Here is a 19,216-nt window from a genome sequence, read left to right on the forward strand (position 1 = left end):
AATTTAAACATTTGATTGATTGTAGCTGTACAGTTAGGGAGGACGCTAGAGAAGTGACTGGGTTCTGGGCTTTGTCAGGGTTCAAGGCTGCAGAATCCAGAAATGTGGTGTGAGTTTGGGATCAACCGAAGTAGAGGCCGCCAAAGCAGGAAACTGTGGTTAGAGAAGACTCAGTATGCCAAAATGTGAAACTCCTTTGGACAATAGACAAAGCACTGGAGACAGAAAAGAGAAAGAGCTTAAATACTGTTCACTCATGTAAATGACTAAGAAAACATAAAAAAAGACCTGGGCATTGGTTTCTAGCTGTCATTGTTATTATTTTATGAAAAGACAGAATCGGAACTATTAAAGAATAAAGTGAAGAACAGATAAGCGTTTTGTTTAAGTCAGAGAGGGGACAAGATGTAAAAAAACGATAACTGTTTGGTCACAGCAAATCAGCTTGGAATTTTATTATCCACATATAGAATATAGTTCTCTCCCTGCAGCAACTTGCCAATGAGGCAACATGAATTCATGATTGTGCTCTTCACTGCCAGGTCTTAGAGGCTAGCCGCCAGCACCCTGTCATTCATCTGGCTGCCTGTTAGCTACAGATAACTCCTGTCTTATTTACTCAGTGTTTTAATTACCCAGGATTAGAGCCACTTTCAACACAGCCCCTCTGTCATTGGACAAGTCATTCACTGCAGTGTAACATGGCTGCGATATTTTCCACGCTGTAAAGCAGAGCTGCTCTGCAGAGCTGCTCTGCAGTATTTTGAGTAATAAGGACATTAACCCTTTACCATCTGCTTTGTTCTTCACTGATCTATCTCGTTCATCTCCACAGATCCTTTCAAGCCCTTTATCATTTTCTCAAACCGCCACGAGATCCGCCGCATTGATCTGAATAAAGGAGAGTTCAGTGTGTTGGTACCAGGCCTGAGGAACACCATTGCCCTGGACTTCCATCTCAGCCAGAGCTCCCTTTATTGGACAGATGTGGTGGAGGACAAGATCTATCGTGGAAAACTGTCCGAGAATGGCGGTGAGCATTTTTAACACGATCAGTATGCTTAAAATACTTTTTTGTACCATCTAGGATTAAATATATGGTACTTACAGATATTTTACGTTGTGATGTAAAAGGAAGGTCCACCTTCTAGATTTCTTCCAGAGCTTTCTGCCACATCAAGTGGTCTTCATCAGCGGATAGAGATTATATTGGTGCACATTGGTTGGGGTTATTAACATTTAATTGAATTAATTTAATTAATTAACAACACCATCAGATAAAGGGAAGATAGATATTTGGAGTATTGAATGTTTTAAGTCGGACAAAATGTCAGAAACAAGTTACTGGACTCCTATGAGTCATAACATTTTAATCTCTAAATATGGTGTTGCACACTGGGAAAATATATTCTAGTTGTGTTGAGGTAAACCATTTGTACATTTTCAATTTCAGTGATAACAACTTTGTTGTGATTTAACTGTTTGTGACGAGACCTAGCAGGCAAGAATATCTTTTAAACTATTCAGGTTTTTTGCATGTAGCTGTCGGTAAGCTGCACTGCTGGTACTGTTACAGTGGCTTCTTGTGAGCAGAAAATCAGATGTAGTTTCATAAAGGCCAGACCAGTCAATCATGACCAGTGTGCATTACAAACAACAGCCTATCACCACCACAGCAGTAATAAATGAGCAAATCATGTGTACAAGTCTGCACTTAAGTCATGTTGCATTTATGTATTTTTCTGTGCATGTAGTTATGTGCCACATTTCCTTTGCAAAGCTAATGGGCTACATACAGTGAGTGTGTGTTTTCATTGCTTCAGACAGGATAATGACTCATCTCAAATAATTAGCCCTGTCCCTTTGATTAGGGACCCAGTGGAAAATGAAAGGGATAGAAAGAGGCTGGAAAATGTGTCTCTTTAGCCCAGCAACACACCACATATTTAGTTTTTTTTCTCTTGCTGAAATTGTGGTATCACAACCCCTGCTGAGCCACTACTGTATTTATTTATGTTTTCATTTATCGTACTGACATGTGATTTCTCCCGAACATAGCTAACAATTTGATTAAAGGAATCACAGATTGTGATGCAATGTTAACTTTGAATCCTAATAGCTTGATTACATTTATATCGTTTGTAAATACTTGAAGCAAAGCGGATCACTGCTTCGGGTTACAGTGCAATCTGAAATGTTGCCATCAGCAAATCCCAGCCTTCGAAGCTTTCATCCATACATATTGAAATACTGTGTGAATTCATTAACAAACTTAAGCACCCCGAAGGAATCTTTATTTTACTGAGTAGCAAGTTGAAATATGATTAGACCAGAGTTCTCCAGCAGTTTTAAACAAAGATGGGTGATGCAACAGCATCCTGGTAATTATTTCTAGATAGATTAGTTAGATAGATTTCACAATCAAAGGTGTACTGACATCTAGTTGAACTTGTCAAGGATAAAAACTCAATACTGTTTGAATTCCCATTGTAGTCATAAAAGAGGATAAGATGACATACTGTATCTTCAAGTCAAGTAAGAAAGTTTAAAAGACACACAAAACAAAACATGTTAACCATTTATCCTTTTCGTCTGTCCTCGTAGCTTTAACCAGCTTCGATGTGGTAATCCAGTATGGGCTGGCTACTCCTGAGGGCTTGGCAGTGGACTGGATAGCAGGAAACATTTACTGGGTGGAAAGCAACCTGGATCAGATAGAGGTGGCCAAGTTGGACGGCACCATGAGGACCACGCTGCTGGCTGGGGAGGTGGAGCACCCTCGAGCTATCGCCCTGGATCCCCGGGATGGGTATGCTTACTGTACCTCCTGCAGACATCAAACAAAACATATTTACAATAAATGATGATGGGAGTTAAACGTGTATTTAAAGGGTAAACATGTTTGTGATTGTGGAGCTGGCTTCACACACTGATCCTGAACCTATTGCACTATAATCTTTTGATAACTGCATGTTGTGGAATGACATTGCAGGATCCTCTTCTGGACAGACTGGGATGCCAGCTTGCCCAGGATTGAAGCTGCATCCATGAGTGGGCAAGGCAGGAAGACCATCCATAAGGAAACCGGCAACGGAGGCTGGCCAAATGGACTCACTGTGGATTATCTAGAGCGACGCATCCTCTGGATCGATGCCAGGTCATAAAAAGGGCACAGACATGAACGCGCTCACACAAACACCTTCAGTGTCCTTCAGTCATACCCAGAAACTAACTGAAAAGTTGTGCTGTATGCAGGTCTGATGCCATTTATTCAGCCAAGTACGACGGCTCTGGGCTGATCGAGGTTCTGAGGGGACATGAGTATCTGTCACATCCCTTCGCCGTCACTATGTATGGTGGAGAGGTTTACTGGACGGACTGGAGGACCAACACGCTGGCAAAGGCGAACAAGTGGACGGGAGGCAACGTCACTGTGGTCCAAAGAACCAACACACAACCTTTTGACCTCCAGGTCTACCATCCATCCAGACAGCCGCAGGGTGAGAAACACAGTGTTACACGTGAACATACACATACTGACCTATATTGAAAGTGTTTGGAAATTAGGGCTCGAAAAAGCTTGCCAATGTAGCTACAGAAGCAACTAGTTATTCCTTAAACACTAGTATATTCATTATGAGAGTGACAACTCAATAGTCTAAATGTTGATTTATGAGATGGTTCAAGTGTACATTCTGAATCATTTTTTCCATACTCACTTCTCCCTAGCTCCTAACCCATGTGCGGCTAAAGATGGCAAGGAGCCCTGCTCTCATCTATGTCTCATCAACTACAATCAGACATTCTCGTGTGCCTGCCCTCACCTCATGAAGCTGGGCCCTGACAAACGCACTTGTTATGGTAAGCGTGAGCACACGTGCATAAATGCAGTTACTGTATTAAACATACTCTTTGATTCCCCTTTGAGCTGGCAGACAATTTTCCCCTCTGCTTGTCTTGGCAAGTTGAATGCCACAGTGTAGTCCCAGTCCTTACAGAATTGTTTATTTCTGTGTGTGTGTGTGTGTGTGTGTGTGTGTGTGTGTGTGTGTGTGTGTGTGTGTGTGTGTGTGTGTGTGTGTGTGTGTGTGTGTGTGTGTGTGTGTGTATGTGTATGTGCGTGTGCGTGTGTGAGGGAGAGAGAAAGAGAGAGAGAGGATTAAACAATCTAGACTTTTTCACTTTGAGTTGCTATTGCTTTGACAGCTTTGGAGTGCATTGAAGTGTCTGTCTGTGAAAAGTGAGAGCGGGCCTGTTTATTCAGTGTGTGAGTTTAGTATTCAGGGAAGCACTTTCTATTATCTTCAGGGGTAATGGAATGGAGAGCCCCTTTCTGTCTGATGCAGGCATCAGCCACAACCTTCCAAATCCACCTCCTAGTCTGGCCTGGCCGATACAGCCCTGACACTGTCATTACTCTCCCCCTCTCTCTGTCTGCTTCCCTCTCGTCCTGTCTATCATTTAAGCTGCACACAGTTGAACGATGATAGGACTGTTGAGACCAATGCAATTGTAATGTCTCTGCACTGATTGAATTTACTCTCGCTGTCACGGCTGTGCTATTGCGTTAGCCAGCCAGACACAATCATTAGAGTCAAAGATGCAATTGGATTAACTGTTTGTTCGAGTGGCAGGAATAATGCTCAGATGCACCCATCCATGCTGCAACCACCGATCCCAACAACCCTAGCATTTGCGTCCACTCATGCATTTGACTTTTGTCTTGAAGCTGCATTTAACTCCTGATTACCCCCATTGAATTCCGAAGGTTTTGGGAGTTACTGAAGGATGCTTGTCAACATGTTCCCCACCCTACAGAGTCTCGTCAGTTCCTGCTGTATGCTCGCCAGATTGAGATCAGAGGGGTGGACATCGATAACCCTTATTACAACTACATCATCTCCTTCACCGTGCCTGATATTGACAACGTGACTGTGGTGGACTACGATGCTCTGGAGCACCGTATCTATTGGTCAGACGTCCGCACCCAGACCATCAAGAGAGCTTTCATCAATGGCACTGGAGTTGAGACTGTGGTCTCTGCTGGTACGGAGCAGGCAACACAACAAATTAAACACATGACTAGGGGATCATTGCCACAGCTTTTTTTCAAACAGGCAGATTGGTTTGTGTATCATTCACTTGGATATATTGTTCATGTGTTTTAAAGCAGTGTCCTGCTCCAAGAAGACAACTCTTTATAGTTTGCAAATTTAAATTTACCGTTCGTTAAACCCCACCTCCAAACAAGAATTATCCAATCATAGCTTAGTAACTGAAACTAGTTGCACACAAAGACTTTGGAGGGTAGTGTCTTCTGATTAATGGCTCTGTGTGTATGTCATATATTTTTCTTCAGATCTGCCCAATGCTCACGGCCTGGCAGTGGACTGGGTGTCCAGGAACCTGTTCTGGACCAGTTATGATGCCAATAAGAAACAGATTAATGTTGCCAGACTGGACGGCTCCTTCAAAAATGCTGTCATCCAGGGCCTCGACAAACCACACTGTCTAGTGCTGCATCCAATACTAGGGTTGGTCGTCCACACACACACACACACACACACACACACACACACACACACACAAAATCTATCATACTTATTCTAAATTAAGCTTTCAGAAATTGTTCTCAGACACCCTCCTGATTTCACCTTTAACCTACTACACTTACACACAGAAGTGCGCACACACAATTATACACACTCAGGCGGTGTCTGGCTGTCAGGCTCCCTGCTGTTTGCAGTCAGCGATGACAGGCAGAGTAGTTTGGTATAGATGGTCGCTGACCTCTGACTGTTAATTCGCTCAGGATGTGGTTCCAATTTTTCTCCCCTTGTGTCATCTTTCTCCTCCGTCGCTCTCTTTCTACATCTTGCTCCATTTCTGTTTTTGAAAGATGGCTGCTGCGCTCAGCTTAGTCATCTAAATTATTTACTGCCAGTGTCTCTGTGGCTATCTGTCGCTATTTCTGACCCAGTGTTTATCATACATCCTGCCTCGTTTAGCAAATATTCATTTTCCCTCCTTTCTTCTCCTTGAAACCTCATCCCCCTTAGCTCCCCAAACAGAACCTGGCCTCTGTCCCTTCTCTGTCTCAAGAGCAGAAACAGACCATCTGTATTTATATATTTAGTTCTGTCCTGCAGGAATATGTGTGCTTTTGAGTATTTGAGGTGGATGAAGAGAGGATATTTTCTTAACAAATGTCTCTGCCTCCTTGTGTTTTTTTGTGTACTCCTTCCTGCTTTCAAAGACTTAGCCTACTTAAGCGGAGGAATGTTTCCGATTTGAGCATTGTTGGCATGGGGGAAAATGAGAAGCAGATGCTGGATCCATATGCTGGGACTGTCTCCTCTTTCTGGCACACAAACACACTGCCCAGAATACGTCCAGGAGTGGGTGGGGGCAAAGAGAGTCAGGGAGGGACAAACTCAAACTTGCGCGTGTGTGTGTGTGTGTGTGTGTGTGTGTGTGTGTGTGCAAAAAAAAAAAGAATGAGGGCGTTTAAATGCTGCAGAAACTTTATTTAAAGGCATTTTCACAAACAAATGAAGGGTGTGGTGTATGTGGTGGGATTTAACAGGAAGTGGGTGATGGGAGAGGATAGAAACCCTTTAAACATGGATTACACGCAGTCTAAACACAGTGACACACAATCACATTGTCCTGTATACTCCGTGCTGTATACTCCGTGCTGTATACTCCGTGCTGTATACTCCGCATGCATGTGTGAGGACTTTGACCAGTTTGAGAAGCAACGAAGTTGAAGGCAATAACAAGCCTGAAGTAATTTTTCAGCTGCTGATTTGAAGTGGTTCTCCATAGCTATATATCCGCTTCATCCAACTTCTTCAGCCTCTGTTGAACTTGAGCAACATATTGCAACGTTTTAAACATTCCTATTACAGTCACATATGGTATGATTTGCTGACCAGATTTGCAGACCATATGCGCAATCGATTCTACATGATTGTTTTGTTACTAGTCCTTTTACTATTAGAATAATATTATATAGTGCTATGTATTATAGTTACCCATTTATACGACTATGCAGTCTTATTTAGATCAATATCACTTTTTCAAAAGAGAAATCATTTCCTAAGATTCGACACAGAACCACAAAACCAGCATACAAACAATGACCACAGGTAAGCTAAATGCAGCCACCCAACAATCAACCAACGAAATATTTAAAAAAACTATTACAACAGTCATGACAAACTTTAAAAACCCCAAGGGCAATAACATAATTTAACTTGAGATCTGTTTGCAATTCAGTTTCAATTAAATCCAGTCCTGCCAAGTTTATGTGGTATATCTAAAGTTTAACAATTATTGGAATGTGTGCTGTAGTTGTGAGATTTATTTTAGATTTAAATGGGAGAAGAGATGTGAGGTGGAGTGAACTTCAGGCAGCAAATGTATTCCCTCAAATCATTTATTTAACCTTTTTGTCAATAAGTGCCATACAATGAGCAATGCCATTTATATGGTGAGACTTGAGAGTCATATTAGCTGGCCTATTGACTATGTTTAGCCTATAAGGTAAGATTTAAAGTATGATTTAAGAATGATTTACAAGTTCTGTCTCTGTCTGACCCTTTTAGGAAACTTTACTGGACAGATGGGGACAATATCAGCATAGCCAACACAGACGGCAACAACCGAAGTGTCCTCTTCACTGGCCAGAAAGGCCCTGTCGGTGAGTGACATACTGTACCTCTTTGTGTGACTGCATGAGAGACAGCACATCCTAGTGACAAGGCATGTCATTGCACATCAGCTCTCTCTTTGTTTTACAGGTCTCTCCATTGACTTTGACACTGAGCAGTTGTACTGGATCAGCTCAGGAAACAGCACCATCAACCGCTGTAAACTGGATGGCTCTGAACTGGAAGTGCTTGACGGAGTAAAGGGCAAGCTGACCAAGGCTACTGCTCTGGCCATCATGGGTACGTTTCCAGAAGATGTTCATTTTAGCCAGCAATATATGTAGAGAGAGCTCAGCCCTGCCACATGTCAATGTTTAATGTATGTGTGCCTTTAATTGTGGCTCTTAGTTAAGGTTGAGGGTTCTTCTGGTGTTAGGTTGGGTTCTGATGGAGAGTGCTAAGCATCCTGTCCTCTGTTGTATCCTTTAGGAGACAAGTTGTGGTGGGCGGACCAAGGAACAGACCAGATAGGAACCTGTGACAAGGAGGATGGTGGCAACTGGAAAATCCTGAGGAACAGCACGTCCCCCATGATGCACATGAAAATCTACAATGAAACTGTGCAGAAAGGTGCAGAGCTGGCTGCCACACGTCAACATTAGTTTAGTTAAATTACTTAGCAAATACATTTTTAAAATATGAGGGAGGAAAATATGTCCTTGTCTCATTGAAGGTCTGTTTTGCTTGTTGCATGAAGCCTGTTTATTTATGCCAAAGCACATCTGTTTATGTCTCTGTAACCCCTCTTTGATATGTTTTGTGTATTTGTTCTCATGCTTTTGTGTTCCCAGGCACCAATCTCTGCAGTAATAACAATGGAGACTGTTCCCAGCTGTGTCTCCCCACCTCCCCGACCACCAGAGCCTGCATGTGCACTGCAGGATACAGCCTGCGCACAGGGCAACAGTCTTGTGAGGGTAGGACACATTCATACACGTTTTCTTGATTTAGCCAAATTTGGATCTAAGAATTGATGAAAACGATAAATGTGTGATGTTACTCAAAACATGGAGTTTTATTTGTTTTTTTCTGTAGGTGTTGGCTCTTTCCTGCTGTACTCTGTGCATGAAGGCATACGTGGTATTCCTTTGGACCCATCAGACAAGTCTGATGCCCTGGTACCAGTGTCAGGCACATCCCTGGCTGTGGGCATAGATTTCCATGCTGGTAAGACTTTTTTACAACAATAAACATGACTCAGAAATACCAAATTAATTCACCACTGCATTTAGTATGTGTTACTGTATTAGGGTAAAGAAAAACTCTGTTCAGTCCAACTCTTTCACTTGTTTTCACAGACAATGACACTATCTACTGGGTGGACATGGGCCTTAGCACCATTAGCAGGGCCAAGAGAGACCAGACCTGGAGAGAGGACGTGGTCACTAACGGCATCGGCAGGGTGGAGGGCATCGCTGTGGACTGGATAGCAGGTGAGAGACACCACAGACATGTAAAAAACATAGTGTACATGACCAAAATTGTGGAATTCAAACAGCATCAAACATACATACTGATAAAACTAAGTTTCACTTTTTCTGTCAGTATATCTATCATCCTTTGTTTTTCTGTTTCCACGGAGTAGTAAGGGAGATGAATATAAAGCAAGGAGGAAAACCTATTGTACTAGAAAACAGGAAAGAGATACACAAAGAACAGACACAGAAGGGAAAAAAATAAACATAAAATAATTTAATTCCGAGGTCATTGAAAGTAGTGTCCAGAAGGAGGTTTTACAGGGCCGGAGCATTAATGTTTGTCCTTCATCCTCTACAGGAAACATCTACTGGACGGACCAAGGCTTTGATGTGATCGAGGTGGCCAGACTGAACGGCTCTTTCCGCTATGTGGTGATCTCCCAGGGCCTGGATAAGCCTCGGGCCATCACTGTCCACCCTGCGAAAGGGTGAGAGGAAACAACACTCCAATTACTACTGTAGCTGTCTGAGGCTTCTGCTTCTGTAATCTCTCTCATTATTGATTACTGAGGAAGTTGTCTCTGTGCTTTGCTCTCTGTGTGTGTGTGTGTGTGCGTGTGTGTGTGTGCGTATGTGTGTGTGTGTGTGTGTGTGTCTGTAGCTACCTGTTCTGGACAGAGTGGGGCCAGTACCCCCGTATTGAACGGTCTCGTTTGGATGGCACTCAGAGGGCTGTCCTGGTCAATGCCAGTATCAGCTGGCCCAACGGTATCTCCATTGACTATGAGGTGCAGTATAGCAGGCCATCCTTGTATTTATATCCCTATATTACAGTGCAGACAGGGAACACTGCATCATAACATCATCTCAACCATTCCTCTCCGTGTGCATGTAGGAGAGTCTGCTATACTGGTGCGATGCCAGGACAGACAAGATTGAGCGCATCAACCTGGAGACTGGAGAGAACAGGGAGGTGGTGCTGTCGAACAACAACATGGATATGTTCTCTGTATCTGTGTTTGAGAGCTACATCTACTGGAGTGACAGGTCAGACATACCCACCTCATTTGTCACTTATTCACGAGTCTTAGTATTTCACTCATCTAGCTTAATTTACATTTAATTTCTGTTTAACATTTGAACCAGGACACATGCTAATGGCTCCATAAAGAGAGGCAACAAGGACAACGCCACAGACTCTGTGTCTCTGAGGACTGGTATTGGTGTACAGCTCAAAGACATCAAGGTTTTCAACAGGGCCAGGCAGCAAGGTAAGCACCAGGGTGTTAGTTTTAAAACTGTAAAATATCTTTTGTATCTTTTACATAATCGTTTAATACTTCATAAATGTCACATCACATTTGTTGTGCAATTTCATGTTGTTTTGAACAATTTGATTGTAGGATTATTTCATGGATTTCATGTCTCTGTGTACAGGAACAAATGTGTGCAAAGACAAAAATGGCGGGTGCCAGCAGCTTTGTCTTTTCCAGGGCAATGGACAGCGGACATGTGCCTGTGCTCATGGCATGCTGGCTGAGGACAGCTGCAGCTGCCGTGACTACGATGGCTACCTGCTTTACTCAGAGCGCACCATACTAAAGAGTGTCCACCTGTCGGATGAAAACAACCTGAATGCCCCCATTAAACCATTTGAGGACCCCGAGCATATGAAGAACGTCATCGCACTCACTTTTGATTACAGAGGAGGTGGAGGAAAGGGAGCCAACCGTATCTTTTTCAGCGACATCCACTTCGGCAACATCCAGCAGATCAGTGATGACGGATCCGACCGCAAGACTGTGGTAGAGAGTGAGTATTCCCTCATTTTAAGTCTAACAGCCACTTGTCTTTTATCAGTCAACCTCCACCAGCTTATATCCCAGTTTATCTACAGTTTATTCCCTCTCCCAAATGTGATTTTGTTCATTGGTCATTAGTCAAAAGTTATTTCTGGTTACTCCACTTTTTTGGTGAATTACAAAGAACCTTAGTAGCAAACATCAGACCCCCCCAGTGAGAAATCTTCCGGAAAAGAAAACCGCTGTTTTCCAAAACATCATCCCAGTGAACCTAAACACAACCAGGAAGCTTTTATTCTGAAGTTGTTGCCAAACTAAAAACAAATTGAAAGCTTTGAGAACAGAGTGTATATCAGTATCAACAGGCCTACAGATTCACAGATGACCTTATCTCAGCACAACAAAACACAGGTGCACTGTTAATATTTTACCAACGTGCCTTTACTTTAAACTGTTTTACAAGGAATGCATGATTTAGGATTGTTTGTCCCACTGTCGCTGGGGAGCGGCAACTCCCAGAGCTACTGGTTTGATCTTCTTGTACAATATCCAGACAACCAGTCTTGTCAAGAGGCAAAGCTGTTGAATGTTGCCTGCTGTTGTGAGTGTTGTTGCTTTTCCATGTTAAGTAGACTTTTCTCATGAGGGTAATGATTGTGTCCATTTTTCAAGTAAGTCTTTCAGCAAAGCTGCTCAGCTTATAATTGTTTTACTGTGATTCCCATTAGGATTTGCTCAGTGGGTCAGATGTTTGGGTATATCAAGCTAGTTGTTGATGGTAATACACTCAGGCAGCTGTCATAGCCACAGCAACACTGGCTCTTTCCCCTCCCCTCTTGAAGAGCCTTAGTAGGTCTTGTCTGAACTTTTGGGACATCAGTACATATAGGATGGGGTTCATCACCGTAGACGAGGTCGCCATGAGGCGTGCAAATACACTGAAGGGGCCATAGCGCGGAGATGCACCAGTGGCTTCTAAGCTTTCATCCACCAATAAGGCCAGTGTGAGTCCATAGGATGGCAGCCAGCACAGGGTAAAAGCTAGCACCAACATGGCCGACGTCTGGGTCACTTTGCTCTGGTAGCGCTCTACTTGGGGAGCCCTGCCGGCATGCTGCCTCCCCAACAGGAACATGTAGACGCTGCCGTATGCCACCGCAATAGTGACCAGTGGAAGCAAGAAGGCCACGAGGAAGTGAAACAATCCGTAGATCAGCTGTTCTCTGTGGGACAGGAAAGCAAAACAAGCGAGGCCATCAGAGGTTCGGCGTGGGGTTCCCACAAAACGAAAAACCAGCTGTGGAGTAGCCATGCAGCAGGCCGGGACCCAGAGGAGCGCAGCAGCTATAGACACACGGCGAGGGGAGAGGAGGCTGAAAGCTCTGGCAGGCCGCACCACAGTCAGATATCGAGACGCAGCCAGCATGGCCAGTGTGAAGGCGCTGGCTGAGGAGCAGGCCGATCCCAAGAAGCTCACCAGACGACACATGAAGTCCCCGAACGGCCATCGCTGCATGGCTATGGCAACAGTGTGGAAGGGAAGCATGGAGAGCAAAAGCAAGTCTGCAGCGCTCAGAGCCAGCAGGAGGATGTCAGTTCCTGTGCCTGTCATGGATCTTTGAGAGGACTGTCTAATATGTCTCCGCCTTCCACACAGGATCATCATCACCATGGTGTGTCCGCCAACTCCCAGCGTTAGAATCAGTGCATCTAATACGGGGACGAGGACCTGCTCCACATTGCCCAGCCCAGTGTCGCTGCTGTTCCCCAGCAGATCATCTGAACCATTAGAGTTCAACAGCAGCATCCTGCCTTCAGTTATGGAGATAGTCATACTGCCACTGTTGGCTTTTGGTTGGGTTAAAATATTCTCACGCCAGTCATAAAACTACTGATAATACCAATAACTTCCTCAAAGGTTGATGGTAATAAAAAGGACTGAAGGTGATTCACATGAATAAAAACACACATAGATTACATACATTCATGTCTACATTGTGAAATGACATTCCCTTTAAAATGGATCCAGCAAATGACAATTTTCATAGTTGAAATCAAGCTGCTTCCAAAGTGCTGTAGATAAATCAAGCCACTCCAGTCCTCACAATAAGTGATGGTAAAGTGAGTGAAATAACCTCAGACTCCTCCGTTGAAGTCAAGACACTCCTGATTTCTTAGTTGCTGGGGTGTCCATCCATCTCTTGTTAAAGTGTCCAAGTGTTGAGAGCTAAATGCCGTAGATTGTGTGATTTCCTGCCACCTCAAAGCAGGCGGCTACTCCACATGACATCTCAATCAGGCCCGTGCTCAGCAATCCACATTCAGCCTCGTTCCTGCCTCCAAGGAATGGATCTCCTGAGACACACAATTCTGGCAGAGGAGGAAATGAAAGGAGGTGAATAGCTCGACAGTAAGAGAGGATGACGCGGAGTAAACGGCAGGTGAACTCTGGACTGATTATTATAGAGCAGGCGAGAGATAGGCTGGCCTGCTCTCTGTGGGAGGGACTAATGGGGCCAAAAGTTTTTCCCAGGGTCAATTGTGTCTGTTCATTATCTGAAAGGATTCGTACAATTTCTAGGAGTTTTGGCCCTGCACACACCTATACAAAACACACACAGATATGATACATACAGAGAGAGACAGAGTGAAATCATGTTTGCCTTCAGAAATCAGGGTAATTATTGACTGCTGGTCTGATAGCAAACACTGAACTGCTATCACACCTACTGCAGATAACTGCAATAAAGAACTATCAGTGTCAGTTTAACCAGCTGAGCTCAAGAGCTGTAAATTCAGCTCGTCTGAATTATTGTAAACAGCAAGAGAAAATGTACAGAAACCCAAATAGGTTTAGGTCAACAATGCAGTGTGAAGATAAACAAAACTGAAAAGCAAGAATTTGAGTAGAGAGAGCTGCAGGCTAGAGCTTTATAATTCATTAACAGCACCAAAGAAAGAGGAAATAGGGGTGAATGGATTTCAAGTTGCTCCTCATCGATTTTTGGCGCATTGATTTACGAACACGAGAAGCAGTGGGGAGTTGTTTTTGTGTCATGCCTTCACTCAGCTCTCTGGTTGCTGTGGTTCATTCACAGTGTCCTAGCATGAGCCAGACAAATGTTGATTCATGTTCGCGGCGTTTCACTGGATATGTTGAGGTGTAGTGTTAAGTGTCCCACCTGGGGGTGAACCTCACTGATCCTCCGGCCCGAGTTGATAGAGTGAGATCATAACCAGCCCTGGAAAAGGCCGCTGTAATCATTAGACCCTCACTGTTCCATTGCAGTAACAGCAACAAGAAGGCAACTATTATACTACTATAACTACTATAAGGCAATTATTTGGCATTGGCGTGATCTGATGTGTTTTCAAATATACTCCTCCTGAAGTACACTTGTGTATGTGTGTGTGTGTGTGTGTGTGTGTGTGTGTGTGTGTGTGTGTGTGTGTGTGTTTGTGTGTGTGTGTGTGTGTGTGTGTGTGTGTGTGTGTGTGTGTGTGTGTGTGTGTGTGCGTGTGTGTATGTATTTTTTCACCAGCAGAGCAGCTGTTCTCTATCTACAGAACTTAGTGTTCCTCCATCTTGGCTGACTCCTGCCTGTCCTCTGGCCTCTGTGCAGACTAGGAGCTCATAACCTCTTACTCATTTCAAGGCTGTGGAGCAGAAAAAATGTCTTTTTACTTCTCATCTGTTGATGAGGTAGCGCAATGGAAAGTAATACGCAAGGCTGCAACTGTTATTGTGACCTTTTTAGTGAGCTATTTGCTGGATAAAAGCCTTGAATCACACTGTGTTCTTGGTCATTAATACCACGCTGTCATGTCCATAGTCCTGACTGTGCTGCCCCACAGCAGTCTGCCAACACTGAGCTGCTGCCAGACAGTCCACATTTGGCCTTTTAACACAGAACTGGGATTGACGTGCTTCTTTTCCTTACCCTCTTTTCTCTTCTGTCTTCTCCCTCTTTGTGGTTCCCTTTCTTGTCCCACATTTCTCTGTTTTTTATCTCCTGCTCTTCTCTCTATTCTTTCATTCGTTTTCAGATGTTGGCTCGGTGGAGGGCTTGGCGTACCACAGGGGCTGGGATATGCTGTACTGGACCAGCTACACTACCTCAACCATCACCCGCCACACCGTGGATCAGAGCCGCTGGGGTGCCGTTGACAGGCACACCGTGGTCAGCATGTCGGGAGATGACCACCCCAGAGCATTTGTCCTTGATGAGTGTCAGAGGTTAAAACTGATAAATTAATTCACATCACACACATTCAAAACTATTCCTAAATTAGATCCAAAAAATTCACATGCACATTGCTGTTATTCCTTTCTCTCTGCAGCCTCATGTTTTGGACCAACTGGAATGAGCAGTCTCCCAGTATTATGCGTGCCACACTGGCTGGTTCCAACGTCCTTGTGATCATCGGCAATGATATCCGAACCCCTAACGGCCTGGCCATAGACCACCGTGCTGAAAAACTTTACTTCTCTGACGCCACACTAGACAAGATAGAGCGCTGCGAGTATGACGGCACTCGCCGCTATGTGAGTAACATGCACGCTCACACGCAAACAATCGTGGTGTACATTGTGCTGCGTAATGGAAACATTTATACTACATGATTGTATTATGGGGTTGCCTAATAACAGTTTGTTTATCTGTTGCAAGGCTTGAATTTCCTGAATGCATGTGGTCGTGACTGTGGTTGTGCTTCCCCCTTCAGGTGGTGTTGAAGAATGAGCCGGTCCATCCGTTTGGCCTATCCGTGTACGGTGACTACATCTTCTGGACTGACTGGGTGAGGAGGGCCGTACTTCGGGCTGACAAATACACCGGAGGAGACATGAAGGTGCTACGTGCTGACATACCTCAGCAGCCAATGGGTATCGTCGCTGTGGCTAACGACACCAATAGCTGTGAGTTTTTAGTGAGGGATCCAGCTTTGTGTATAAGTGTGTGTGTGTGTGTGTGTGTGTGTGTGTGTGTGTGTGTGTGTGTCTGAACTGTATGAAGACAGTGTGACAGTGTTTTTGAAGTTCATAATGCCTAGCACTGGGAGATATGGATAAAGTGTCACTTGTGATATTTTCACAAAATCCACTTTCATTCATAAAAATCCTTTGTATGAATGACTATTATGATTTTGTACATTTTTTGTGAAAATCAACTTTAAATACAGAATAAAATATCTAAACAAGAATGCCTTTTTTTGGCTAATCCATCAAATTAAATATCTGGCAAGTCAAGATACTTCATCACAATGATGCAAAATAAAAGGTGGTTTGAAGTGCATTGCTAAAACATTCATGAGCAGTTAATGAGGTGACATAAGTAATCTAGGAGTGACAATGGAGAAGATGAGTTGATGACATTTTATAGAATGGGCCCACCTGACATTCACAACCCCAACATCAGCTCCGTATCACCACAGACACAAACACACAAGTATCTGCTGAATTGTTTTTTCACTGTAATACTTCTCCACCTCCTTCTCAAACTCATCTTGTTCTGCATATCCCATTGTCTGTATCCTTTTAAATCACTGCACCCTTGCAGGTTTTTTTTCTCAACCATATCATCAGCCATCCTCTCCCTCAAGTTGCCTCATTCAGTAAACTCTCTCGCGCTCCAATACCCACAGCGACCATACGAACAGAGAGCCTGTGGTAATAGCTGCAAATCCCATTTATATTGAGTCACATTGAAATATGCATTTGGTGGAGGCAGAGCCATTGCCACATTCATGCAAGCGCTTCTGTCTGTTGATATGGATGCGCACGGGGGAGGGTGTGTGTTTGCTTGTGTATCAGGAGGGTGGATGTGGAAATCCTTAGCTAACTCACTTGTGTGTGTGTGTGTGTGTGTGTGTGTGTGTGTGTGTGTGTGTGTGTGTGTGTGTGTGTGTGTTGATATGTACAGTTATATGTGGCTAACCTTCCCTAACTTTGCTCATCTCTGCATAGGTGAGTTCTCCATGTGCCGTGTTAACAATGGAGGGTGTCAGGATCTGTGTTTGCTGACCTCTGAGGGAAGGGTCAACTGCAGTTGCCGTGGCGACAGGAAGCTTCTGGAAGACAACACCTGCATTGGTAACACAAGATCACAATAACAGAAATATTTGGCTTAAAAAATTGTAGATGCCAGATAAAGGGGTTATAAAGAAGTTATCTTATGCACGCTATTCAAAAATATATTTTTATCAAAAGACTGAGATCAGGCTTTGAATGGATTTGAATGAACGCTTAAGATTTTCCAAGCTGCATGCCTCGGGGTAGACAACAACTTTCCTAAGTGCATTTTTCTGTCTTTGTCTCACAGCCCTCAACACCACATGTAACAACATTGATGAGTTTGAGTGTGGAAATGGAGATTGTGTTAACTACACTCTGACTTGTGATGGCATGGCCCACTGCAAGGACAAGTCTGATGAGAAACAGTCCTACTGTGGTAAGTTGAACCTTTGGCTCAGTAAAAACAGTTTCCACCATGTTCTTGTTGTTGACATTTGTGGTTTGAGTCTGTATCATTTCCTGTCCGGTCCTCAGCAAACCGTGTGTGCAAGAAGGGTTATAGACGGTGCGTAAACAGCCGCTGTGTGGGGCATAGCTCTTGGTGCAACGGACAGGACGACTGTGGTGACAATTCTGATGAAGCCTTCTGTAACAGTGAGTCAAGTCTTCCGATTAAACAAGTTCTTCTCTCCTGCAGTCATATGACATTTACAAATTAAATTCTACCAAAACACTGTCTTTTGTTTTTGTGTTTGTCAGCTACACTGTGCACAGCCGATCAGTTCCAGTGCAGAGATGGAGGCTGCATCTCCAACTCCAGCAAGTGTAACCAGAAAGTGGACTGTGAGGATGCCAGTGATGAGACGAGCTGTAGTAAGTAAAATGATCCAATTCATTCAGAATGGCTATAGAAAAATGGCATGACTTTCTCACAGGCTATGGTATAAAATAGTGCTGCTCTCTTCTTTTAAGCTGCCACAGACTGTTCCAGTTACTTCCATCTGGGAGTGAAAGGAGTGACATTTCAGAAGTGCGAGTTCACTACACTCTGCTATGCCCCTTCATGGTTGTGTGATGGAGCTAATGACTGTGGAGACTTTTCAGATGAAAGAAATTGCCCAGGTATTTTATACTCACATTTTCTCACAGCTAAATGTACATGCAGTATTCTGGGGAACATGTGAAAAAAATGTTGACAGAGAGATTAGAGCAAGAAGTCCAAATTGGATTATTCCAAATGGAACAAAAACAATGAATGGTTTGTGAGGAAATTCTCCCTAAAAATTATTGCAGTGTAAATTCAATTTTCTATTTCTCTCTTCATACTAACTTAATTCTTTAATGTTTCCTCCGTTGACTTGCCACTTTTCTGTTGCTTTGTCAGGGAGTGGGAAAACAAAGTGTCCAACGCCCTTCTTTGCCTGTCCAAGTGGACGCTGTATCCCTATGAGCTGGACTTGTGATAAGGAAAATGACTGTGAGAACGGTGCAGACGAGGCTCACTGTGGTAAGTTTAGATACTAGAGCCCAAACAAGCTGAAGTGCAAAAGACAGTTACTTTGTTGTGGCGCATGTATTTTGCACTTTATACATTCTTTCTGGACCTCTAGATAAATTCTGCTCAGCCTCTCAGTTTGAGTGTGGGAACCACCGCTGCATTCCCAACCGCTGGGTGTGTGACGGAGCCGATGACTGTGGTGACAGCAGCGATGAGGACAGCAAATGCAGTGAGTGTTGGGCAGAAACCTTTAATGAATACAAATACAAGATTAATTAGAGCTAACATTTCTAGCACCGAAGATATTTTGACAACAGTAGAATCCGTGGAAAGTATCAATATACATTATTAAACTTGGAAGATCCTCGTTTGTAGATATTGTGATACTGTTAACTAGAGCTTTAATTCATCCAATGACCACTACACAATACTCCAGTGCAGTATGGACTAAAACATTGGCATGTATGCAAATAATACATTTTTTTTTGTAATAGCTTTAAGCAATCATTCTGCCTCTGAAACATTTCCAAAATATAACTATCTGATTGTTTTTCAGAGTTTGCGGTATATTCTCAAATACTCTTGGCAAACAAAGGCTTCAAAAATAATCTTCAATAACCTCTTCCACACACAGAGACCAAAACCTGCAGTCCTGAGGCGTTCCAGTGTCCTGGATCACATATGTGTATCCCCCAGCGTTGGAAGTGTGACGGAGATAAAGACTGTCCTGATGGGGCTGACGAGAGCGTCAAAGCTGGCTGTGGTGAGTG

The 19,216-nt window shown here is 43.6% G+C and overlaps 2 protein-coding genes across 4 annotated transcripts in view; one reads left to right on the top strand and one right to left on the bottom strand.

The window, feature by feature from the left end:
- Positions 1-19,216, top strand: part of LOC137879366 (low-density lipoprotein receptor-related protein 1-like) — an 88,278-nt gene that overhangs the window by 54,376 nt on the left and 14,686 nt on the right. For all 3 annotated transcript variants that reach the window (XM_068720010.1, XM_068720012.1, XM_068720013.1), the window contains 29 exons: positions 836-1,033; positions 2,605-2,809; positions 2,993-3,157; positions 3,256-3,500; positions 3,730-3,861; positions 4,819-5,046; positions 5,360-5,534; positions 7,611-7,705; positions 7,806-7,955; positions 8,145-8,285; positions 8,507-8,632; positions 8,751-8,882; positions 9,014-9,148; positions 9,492-9,621; positions 9,795-9,921; positions 10,029-10,180; positions 10,280-10,404; positions 10,571-10,945; positions 14,983-15,172; positions 15,277-15,481; positions 15,661-15,853; positions 16,901-17,026; positions 17,256-17,384; positions 17,483-17,602; positions 17,708-17,821; positions 17,921-18,070; positions 18,333-18,455; positions 18,559-18,675; positions 19,081-19,209. In XM_068720010.1, the coding sequence (XP_068576111.1) occupies positions 836-1,033; positions 2,605-2,809; positions 2,993-3,157; positions 3,256-3,500; positions 3,730-3,861; positions 4,819-5,046; positions 5,360-5,534; positions 7,611-7,705; positions 7,806-7,955; positions 8,145-8,285; positions 8,507-8,632; positions 8,751-8,882; positions 9,014-9,148; positions 9,492-9,621; positions 9,795-9,921; positions 10,029-10,180; positions 10,280-10,404; positions 10,571-10,945; positions 14,983-15,172; positions 15,277-15,481; positions 15,661-15,853; positions 16,901-17,026; positions 17,256-17,384; positions 17,483-17,602; positions 17,708-17,821; positions 17,921-18,070; positions 18,333-18,455; positions 18,559-18,675; positions 19,081-19,209 (4,632 nt within the window). The remainder of the gene's footprint in view (positions 1-835; positions 1,034-2,604; positions 2,810-2,992; positions 3,158-3,255; positions 3,501-3,729; positions 3,862-4,818; positions 5,047-5,359; positions 5,535-7,610; positions 7,706-7,805; positions 7,956-8,144; positions 8,286-8,506; positions 8,633-8,750; positions 8,883-9,013; positions 9,149-9,491; positions 9,622-9,794; positions 9,922-10,028; positions 10,181-10,279; positions 10,405-10,570; positions 10,946-14,982; positions 15,173-15,276; positions 15,482-15,660; positions 15,854-16,900; positions 17,027-17,255; positions 17,385-17,482; positions 17,603-17,707; positions 17,822-17,920; positions 18,071-18,332; positions 18,456-18,558; positions 18,676-19,080; positions 19,210-19,216) is intronic.
- LOC137879368 (somatostatin receptor type 4-like) lies at positions 11,179-13,311 on the bottom strand. The gene has a single exon (XM_068720015.1). It carries the CDS (start codon positions 12,767-12,769, stop codon positions 11,723-11,725), a length of 1,047 nt encoding a protein of 348 aa, XP_068576116.1. The 5' UTR covers positions 12,770-13,311; the 3' UTR covers positions 11,179-11,722.

The sequence above is a fragment of the Cebidichthys violaceus genome, unplaced genomic scaffold, assembly GCF_023349555.1.
Source record: "Cebidichthys violaceus isolate CVI_PGR_0920_01 unplaced genomic scaffold, fCebVio1.0.p SCAF_25, whole genome shotgun sequence".
Taxonomy (NCBI): Eukaryota; Metazoa; Chordata; class Actinopteri; order Perciformes; family Stichaeidae; genus Cebidichthys; species Cebidichthys violaceus.